Raw genomic sequence first — 10,107 nt, forward strand, 5'->3', positions numbered from 1 at the left:
CTTAGTTTCCCTCCCAGTGGCCCAGTGGGACAGTTGGGTCTCAGCCCGTCAAGCGGTGCCATCAAGATCACAAGCCAACCAAGCAGTCAACTAGCTATGAGCAAATCCTACTCCTCCTCAGCCCAGACTGCCTCCTCGTACCGTCGCACCTTCGGCTCTGGCGTTGGTTCATCCCCAATGTCTTCCCTCTTCTCCTCTGGAGGAGGAGGCCGCAGCTCCTCCTCAAGCCACAAGTCTACCAGAGTCTACGAGGTCAAGAGCACTGGCGTTCCCTCCTATTCCAGCTACAGGGTGTCCTCTGGTGCTGGGGGAGCTGGATTCAGCTCCTCTACAGCCATGCGTACCTATGCCGGCGAGAAACTCGACTTCAACCTGGCTGATGCCATGAACCAGGACTTCCTCAACACTAGGACCAATGAGAAGGCCGAGCTTCAGCACCTCAATGACCGCTTTGCCAGCTACATCGAGAAGGTGCGTTTCCTGGAGCAGCAGAATGCAGCACTGACAGTGGAGATCGAGAAGCTGAGGGGTCGCGAGGGGCCCGGCCGCGTGGCTGATATGTATGAGGAGGAAATGAGGGAGCTGAGGAGGCAGATAGAGGCCCTCTCCAACCAGCGTGCCCGAGTGGAGGTGGAGAGAGACAACCTTGCTGATGACCTGCAGAAACTTAAGCTGAGGTAAACTGGGATGGATTAAATTGTACCAATGTGTGGATGAATGATAAGAAAGGGTGGAATAAATTAGGTTTTGTAATGTCACTGGATTTGTATATATATGTATGTACGTGAATATGGGACACTGATATGTCTTATGGCTTTAACGATATGACAGAAAAGAGATGCACTTTGGCAGGAAGGAGCAGGAGTTAATTTTGAGTTTAGTCTCTGACACACGGTACTTCTATAATCGCCTCAAACAATTGCCTACATCAGAGGTTCCCAACCTTTTTGGCCTGTGAGCCCTATAAAGCAAAACAATTTCTACGCCCTTCTACTAACACGACGAGTTGTCATTCCGACTGAGGAGCGATGTTCCTTCCCCGGATTGTTTCATTTGAATAGTTTTTACAAGGCTGAACAGGTAAAACCCTTTGTATTTCGTGTTTTTTCCCATTTCCAGTCTCTGGTACACACTTGAAATACAGAGCGGCAAATTGCTGGAGGTTGCTGGTTGAGAAAATCGTGAGATAAGGAAAGCAGGGGAAGAATAAGGGGAGCATTTAAGGTAGTTATCCCAATTAATGCAATAGAAGAGTTAAAATCATCAACTCATTGATTTCTAGAGGTGTCGCTATGCTGTTGGAGGAAGGGGAAACAAAGTAAGAGAGATTTGAGGATAGGCTCACTTTAATGAGTGTTACAGTCCACCAACCTTTAACAAAGATGTTTTATAATTTATTCACAGGAGACATTGCATGAAGAAAATGAAGAGCGAGAGAGAAAAATAGAGAGAGAGAGAGAGAGAAAGAGAGAGACTTGCAGACTCACAGGAATAAAGTTGAGACAGATTGAAAGGGAAGTAGACAGATGAAAACAAACAGATGAATACATACAGCCTGTTATGTGTGTGTGTGTGTGTGTTTACAAAGAGAGAAGAAACTTAGAAAAATTAAGAAAATTTTATGAAAGACCAACAAATACACATAGCTTGTGTGTGTGCATGTCTGTGTGTGTGTGTTTGAGAGAGAGAGAGATAAGAGAGAGAGCTGTGATGTTGGTTTATCTTTGAATTGGCTATTTGTAGCTACTAGGTCAGCTCTATGAATTTAGAATTTCTGTCACTGCAACAGCAAGCAACATCACTTAAATTTAAGTGTATATAGAAGCGCGCACACACACACACACACACACACACACACATGCACACAGCACATGCACATGCTCAAACACCCACTTTCTCGTTATCAGCCTTTTTTAAATTGTTGCCAGCAGCACTGAGTGAAGCCTGCCAAAGCACCTGCTGCTCCCACTAAGATGAAAAAATACTCACAGAGACCTCCTGCCTGCCAGCAGTCACAATGGACGCCTGCAGACGCACACACACACACACACACACACACACACACACACACACACACACACCCAGAGAACGATAGCACAGTTTAAAGATACCACCTGCCACTAAATTTAAATTATCTGACTAACTTCTGTTTTTCCTGCAAGACAGTTTGCTGTACCAGCAAAAAACAAAACATAAAATGTACTTTCCACACACACACAACAGCAGCTAAAACAAGACACTGCAAGGACTACCGGGCTATTAATGGGAATGGCACAGGTGAAAAGTTTCTTGAAAATATGTTCTGCAGAGGCACTATGGAACACTTTAAGTATTAATGATATGCTAAGTGCTGTCCAGCTGTTCCAGTTAATATGAAAAAAGGAAATAAAATTTACCTAACAGTATATCAAATTAATAACTACGGCTCCTGACTCACGTCTGTTAAAACTGTGCTTTTCATGGAACATTTTCCTAAATATTGCACATTCACACCTGCAAAGCTATTTAAATGAGCATTTAACAACCTTAGAATAAGCAGAAACTACCAACCAGTGAATCCTGAACCAGAGACACCTTTGCAGTTGGCAGAGGCGTCTCTGCATGCATTTTCTACAGGTTTCTACAGTTCCCATTTGTTCAGGGTGCATAGTGAAATACTAATTCTGGAAACAGTACCACCCAAGGGCAGACTTCTATACTATTCTCACTGTTATATTTCTGACTCTGACAGTGTGAGAGCAGCTGCACCGCAGCTTTAGCACTCAAAGAGCAAGTGTGTGTGAGTGTGTGTATATGGGGGAATATGTAAAAAATAAACGTTAGTTTGTGATGTGCAATTGTCAAGTCAGTTCTATTCTTATAAATTTACCGGAAGTCAAAAAGAGCAAAGAATGGAAAGCCGGAGGAATGAGAGGTGGTCACTAGTTTATCTGTCTAGTAATGGATCCCTGGGGAAGAAGCAAAGCTCTCAAACACAGTTGTTGTGTTTTCTATTCACCTATGTTTCAACTTTCCTGTTTCTTTTTGTTTTTTTTCCTCCCTTTCTGCTGCTCTTGCTCTCTCCAGACTGCAGGAGGAGATTCACCAGAAGGAAGAGGCTGAAAACAACCTGTCCGCTTTCAGAGCTGTATGTCTTCTATGAACATAAAATCCCTCCTGTATATCTCAATCTTTAGCCAATTTCTCCTCAAAGCTTGTAGAAAAAACCACAACTTTCCCTTTTATCTCTCATCAACCACGGTCTTCCTCTCAACTGCCTCTCAATTTCTTGTTCTTGTTGCACCTTTTTTTTACCTTTTCTGTTGGTTTTCACTATAATTATTTGTGTTTTTGTGTTTGTAACCAGGATGTTGACAATGCCACTCTGGCCAGGCTGGACCTGGAGAGACGCATTGAGAGTCTGCAAGAGGAGATTGCCTTCCTCAAAAAGATCCATGAGGAGGTTTGTTGATCTGACTATAAATTTTGCTTGGCTGCCTCCAATGAGGCCACCACATCTAGAGTAATATGTCTACGTACTATGTGTGTCATTAGGGTGCGTACTCTATCATATAACAGATCTGTGTGAAGATATACTGTAATATCAGATTTAAGACTCTGTAGGCACGCAGCACGCAGGGATCAAATATTTCACACCTAAACACACCCACTGATGTTAAAAGATATTTATTAGGGACATTTACAAATTCTCACCCCCTTTCTCTCTAATCTCTTCCTCCCTCTACGAAAATGCAACAAATTGTACATTTAGTTCTTATGCAGAGCAAGAGCAACATAAGCAACAGATACATTTTTGCACATTCACTTGCAGACATCAAAGGACACATGTTGGCATGCTTGAGGTCCCTTCCTGTCATAAAGTCTGCCTCAACTTTGACCTCTCAGAAATGCCGAACTGCTGATAGGTTAAATAGAGCATGTCAGCTGTTGTGTCTGTGTGTGCGTTTGTGTGCACATGTGAACAGATGCAAAGCTATTTATATCCTTTGGTTAGACCAGAAGACAGCTGAGTGGGACCAAAGCTGACCAATTTGAAATTTGCTCAAATCAACCCTGTTGTATTCTGGATTTCTAATAATATTTGAATGACGTTGCATCGGTACACAACTGAACAAATTCATAGTTTGACATTTTATATTTTGTCTTTATTTACATGTAAACGTCATTGATGGAGGATGCCTTACGCTGACTTTATTGACTTATGTTTTAAGCCTGCCCTTTTTTGAGTTCCAATGTCAAGTTAGTGGGAAAGTGTTGTAATTGTGCCAGGACCAAGGTTTAAACGAGAACCTCGCGCTCTGTTTATTTATCTTTAATCCCCACCAAATTCATTCTTTTCTCCTTTCTAAGCTTTCAGCCATTTTTTTTTTTTTTCTTGTCTGTTTCAAATTATTTTCTTTATTCTCTTGCCACCTTGCAGGAGATCCGTGAGCTGCAGAGCCAGATGCAGGACACTCAGGTCCAGATCCAGATGGACATGTCCAAACCCGACCTGACTGCTGCTCTGAGGGACATCCGCATGCAGTACGAGGCCATCGCTGCCAAGAACATTGCAGAGGCTGAAGACTGGTACAAGTCTAAGGTACAGTGGAAGCACATAAGCATACACCGCACACACACACACACACAAATAGTCTCTTTCTGCTGTTGCACTGCTAAAACCTCCTCCCCCATCTCCTCAGGTGTCTGATCTGAACCTGGCTGTGAATAAGAACAATGATGCACTGCGTCAGGCCAAACAGGAGAGCATGGAGTACAGACACCAGATCCAATCCTACACCTGCGAGATCGACTCACTCAAAGGCACCGTGAGTATTGGGTTCAACTTCTCACACTTATTCAAATAAATTTAATAAATTGAGTTTATTTTTCTCTCTCTGGTTATACCACAGTTGTCTTTTCTTTCTTTCTTAATAAGCATACTTTTGGCCGAAACACACCTCCCTTTTCCCCTCCTTTCTTTCTCTTTCATTCTGTTTCAGGCTTTTAGACCACTTCGTCCCTCTTCTAACTTCATGTCTCTGTTCCCCTTTAGAATGAGTCTCTGCTGCGCCAGATGAGAGATATGGAGGATCGCATGGGCCGCGAGGCTTCTGGTTTCCAGGATACTATTTCACGGCTGGAGGAAGACATTGCTAAGATGAAGGTAATTAGAAAAGAGATTTTACACTGACTCCTTAGTCCACGAACCCACTAGATTATAAAGAGTAGTGTCAAAACAAATACAGAATTCACGATATTGCTAACTTTGGTGGTAATCATTGACTAGAGCTCATAGATTTAGCCACTGTATCACTGATTATGCAAATGAATTGACAGCAAACTTGCGTGCAGCTGAAACCTACGGGCACACTGTCTGTGTTCGTGATTTTACATATATTATATATACAAAACAGGCCTTTTGCTGTTTTTCTAGTTAACGTTTTTGTTAGGTGAGGTATAAATCTGAGCAGGCAGTAAAAATTTTTAATGTATTAATTTAAAGGATGATATGGCCCGCCACCTGAGAGAGTACCAGGACCTCCTGAATGTGAAGATGGCCCTTGATATCGAAATCGCCACCTACCGCAAGCTGCTGGAGGGAGAGGAGAGCAGGTTTGTGTGTGTGTCTGTGTGTGGGTAAAGTCAAACAGTATTATTCCCAAACTGTCTATCCCCATTCAATCATAATCTTACTTTTCTCACTGAAATGTGTAATTTTTAATTAGCTGTGTATATATTTTCCTGTTATTACTGACTTGTAATGCTACATTATGTGTTCATCCTTTTTACAGGATCACTACCACTCTGCCTGTCCAGTCTGCTTATTCCTCCATTGGATTCAGAGGTAGTAAAAACACTACACATTCTTCCCTTCACACATGATTACCCATAAAATCCGTTTTACATTCCAGATGAGTGAATGGGGGAATAAATATAGCTTGTGACTGTATATGGTAGGTGCTATTTTGAGGGTATTGGATGTTGCGTATCTGCAGTGTCAAATTCTGACCACAGTGTGGTGATATATGACATGTCAAAAACATCTGTGGCTCTTTGATTCACAGAGGCAATCAACACAAAGCCACACATCAATAAACTCACAATTTAGCCTCTTCATTTGCTGTATTAAGAGTTGAAACATGCAACTACTCTCTGCCAATACCTCCTCGTGCTCCACTTTGGGGCTGCTTGAATAAAAACAATGAGCACTAATTAGGGATGATGTATTAGTTACAGCCGTAATTCTTTAGCACTGCTGATTTTGTATATCAGTTTTAATATTACACTTTTAAGTGGCAGTCATACTAGCAGTCCACAGGCTGTTTGAAGGCACATCATCATGTTGTTCAACGCCGATTAACCCTCTAGGAGCAATAATAAACTAATATCAAGCTAAATGAGCTTCGTGGAACTGTAGCAAAGCTTAATGTATGAGCCTATGAAATAGTTTAAGAGCTGTATGATTGTGCTCTAACAGAGACCAGTCCTGACTCCCAGCAGCAACGCTCATCAGAGGTTCACTCCAAGAAAACTGTTCTCATCAAGACCATCGAGACCCGTGATGGAGAGGTTTGAGCACACACGCGCACACACACACACACACACACACACACACACACACACACACACACACACACACACACACACACACACACACACACAATTATAACATATATAATAACGTATATTTTTCAGTGAAGAAGTCCATGCACAGGTATCCCAGACTCACACAGAACATACAGTATATGATTTAGTAGAACTGTTGCACCACAATAGTTTAGCTATTAAGAGATAACATTAATAATTAGAAAAACTAAACTGAGTTGTTTTGATTTGTTACTGTATATTCCCATTCAGGTGAAGTATTCTATGAGCCAGGGCGCTAATGCCCAGTGTGTAAGTCTGGTTCCAGTGTCCCACCTACTTTTTAACATCTGTTCATTAGGGGTTTCAGCAAACTACCAGATTTAAAAAGAAAATGTCTCCATTAGGTTTGATTTATTCTCCACCTTTGCATTTTCATCTAAAATAGCCTAAAGTTCACAAGTGCATTTGGCAGCAGGGGAAAGAGGTAACACTTTCCTGGAGTTGAGATCTCTGCTGCAGCAACATTTCTAGTCTCTAACTGAATGCCTGAAATCTTGTAGTTTGCATCGACCCTGTATCGACACTATTACCTAGGCAGCAACACTCCACTCTGGCTTCCATGAATAAGCAGCTTCACTGTCAGTGGTTACTGTTACCCCTGCACGGCACTTCACTCCAAACAATACTACACTTATAAGGTGAACAACAATAGCATCAGTATCAGCCCATTCACTGTTGATAGAGAATACATATCTGCAACACTCTGCAGACTTTAACATAGGTCATGAATGTTGTTTACTTCTTTTGTTACAATTTAAATGATCTCTTCTCGTCCTCCTCAGGTGGTCAGCGAGTCCACACAGCACCAGCAAGACATCATGTAAACAAGAAGAGGCAACATCAGAATGACTATAGATAATAAATTAATAAAAAAACTGGTAAAAACATTTAAATATTCCTACCACTACAATGACGATTTACAAGCTGAGCCCATTTTGAGATACAGAACGATGGCTAATTTAAATGGAAACACAAAGTTATAAAAGTGAATGCAATCAGTATACATCTTTACACAATCCACTGTGTACAGAGGCACTGTGGAAGTACAATGCCCTGGCTTTAGCCTGGTTTTAAATAAAGGGCATTCCAGGAACTTATATTTTATTTGTGCTACTTTCCATACCTGAATTTTTTATGTCTTGTCTACAAAAAATAATTCAAAGGCAACAGTATTGTTTTAATTAACAAAAATCTTTAGTGCAGCTGTACTGGCCCAGTATCTACAGGGAAGTTTGCAAGGTGCAAGACAGATCAATAGCCCTGAAAAAGTATTATCGTGACAGTAATTTCAACTGCACATATTCCAAGTCTTTCTGTGCAAATGCACAAGTATACTGTGTGACTTGATTAAGGAGGACTTTTATTTGTGTAACCGATTTAAGGAAAGTGAGCTGTTGGTCAAAGGTTTGATACATGTCAGGAACACAAACATCTAATGAAAAAGGAACTCAGTCATGTTTTAAGTTTGAGCTCAAAAGCATGTGCTGGTTGTTTGATTGTATGTCTATGGGTAACCATGCTATGGTGCGTCACTGGGGCAAAAATCTCAAATAAAGACATTTATTATCACCATTTGTCACTTGAGAGTCAGACAATTTGTTCAGATTTTGTAACAAATGAACATCTTTGATTTTTGTGTCTGTACACAGCCCAGCATAAGAGCCTTTTCATTGGTTCCCTTATGAACTGTTTCTACCCACTGCATTCATCATCTTATGTGGACTATATTAGGTTTCTAAAAATTATACTAGCTTTCCCAGCCAAGCGTAACACTCTTCTGTCAACATTTAATTCACTTCTATAAAGAAAATGGGAGTTGCAGTTCTGTTGAAATTATCAGTAACAGGAGTGGTCTTGGTGCAGAGAAACCTGAACAATGGCTTGTTAATGAGCCGGTCCCGGTCGTGCTTTGTTTCCAGCAGAAAGCAGATTAGCACAGCACCAAGAATTACAGTCTGTGCGGTTTGTTTATGAAGTCACTGGACTGAAAATGTCAGTGGAGATAAAAAAGAAAAAAAGTGGGGGTGGAGGAGGACAGAGAGGAGATGCAGATACAGACAATAAATGATCATGCAAGAACGAGAGCGAGACCGCGAGGGTGGTACAGACAGAAAATGAGAAAAATAGAGGGGACCACTGTAATGAAAAGGTTATTCAGCGACATGCAGGAAAAGAAACAAGGGGAAGTTTTAGCGAGAGATTATAAAGCACAAAAAAGAAAGGAAGTACAGAAAGAAAGGAAGTGAAAGGAAGTCATTTCACTGCTATTCCAGAAATCAGTGGAACCATGTTGGTCATAGCCTTCTGTCTTCATCACTATTTCTTCGCGCTGCTGTCTACGGCGACAGCTTGCCAGTCATTATAAGTCAATAAAAAAAGGGCCGCATTTTCCTCTGTTCAACTGAATGAAGCCATTCGACCTCACTGACCCCTCCTCTATCAGCTGGGGAAAGTACATGTTGATGGCATCTTCATTTTGGCTCGCTTTTTGTGCTGCTAAAAGCTTTTTAAAAAAGCTCATTTGTAGAACACACTTCTTATGAATGCACCTCTGATTTGACAGACTCAGTGTGCGGCAAGTTATACCGCCTGTTGTTACATAACTGCTGCACTGTAGTGTGTTATCAAGCTGCAAAGCAAATGTAGCCTGAAACCTACAAGTCAGACCACATCACTACAAAAATCATGAAGATGAACTCAACCAGACCTGATGCTTTGTTTTACTATTTGCTATGTTTTCTAGCTGAGCTGCAGAGGAAGAATGAGAGGAAGGAAACAGAATACGCCAAAATGCTCACTATGTGGAATATTTTACTGGTGCTGCAGTTTCTTGTTACTTATTGGCTGACACATACACCAATACATATAGATCTGCAATACGCTTTTACCTGCCAATATGACTGAAATGCAAAGTGCGTTTGTTAGTGTGTGTGTGTGTGTGTGTGTATGCTTCTGAATATTTGGTATTTGTGCTCATGAATGCACCTCTGTATATGCAAATGACTTTGTAGGGAGAGTAGAGACAACAAGATCATTAGATTGTAGAATCACAATGTTTATCATATTTTAGGTCCATATAAATTCATGCTCAATAATAATAATAATAATAATAATAATAATAATAATAATAATAATGACCAGGTGATTTGTACAAATTTAAACAGGGTGGTAGGAAAATGAACTGCTGTCTCGCAATTATTGAATTACTAATAAATGCTGACAATCAGAGTCGAGGCTCAGTTTGTTATTGTTGATTTTCAAAATCACATGTTGAAACAGCAGAATGAGAATAATATAAGTGCATCCACCACCCAGCCAAATAAAACCAACTGGACATACAGTAGTAACACAATATAAAACAAGTCTACTCCATTAGGAAATAATCAGCTGGATAAATTACATAACATTAGCGATCATGGTGTAAACATGAAAACTGAACCAAACATTTGTACATTTAAAAACTATTTACAGTTCAAT

The 10,107-nt window shown here is 40.8% G+C and overlaps 1 protein-coding gene across 2 annotated transcripts; it reads left to right on the forward strand.

Moving 5' to 3' along the window:
- Positions 1-8,202, forward strand: desma (desmin a). 2 transcript variants are annotated; one of them, XM_040148624.1, is made up of 11 exons: positions 1-677; positions 3,067-3,127; positions 3,347-3,442; positions 4,421-4,582; positions 4,683-4,808; positions 5,036-5,146; positions 5,486-5,595; positions 5,775-5,827; positions 6,461-6,552; positions 6,841-6,879; positions 7,413-8,202. In XM_040148624.1, exons 1-11 carry the CDS (start codon positions 97-99, stop codon positions 7,452-7,454), a joined length of 1,473 nt encoding a protein of 490 aa, XP_040004558.1. In that variant the 5' UTR covers positions 1-96; the 3' UTR covers positions 7,455-8,202. The 2 variants fall into 2 exon arrangements, with proteins under 2 accessions (XP_040004558.1, XP_040004559.1); XM_040148625.1 differs by lacking the exon at positions 6,841-6,879 and having other exon boundaries at positions 97-677.
- Positions 8,203-10,107: the final 1,905 nt, after the last annotated feature.

This window comes from Xiphias gladius, chromosome 16 (genome assembly GCF_016859285.1).
Source record: "Xiphias gladius isolate SHS-SW01 ecotype Sanya breed wild chromosome 16, ASM1685928v1, whole genome shotgun sequence".
Classification (NCBI taxonomy): domain Eukaryota; kingdom Metazoa; phylum Chordata; class Actinopteri; order Istiophoriformes; family Xiphiidae; genus Xiphias; species Xiphias gladius.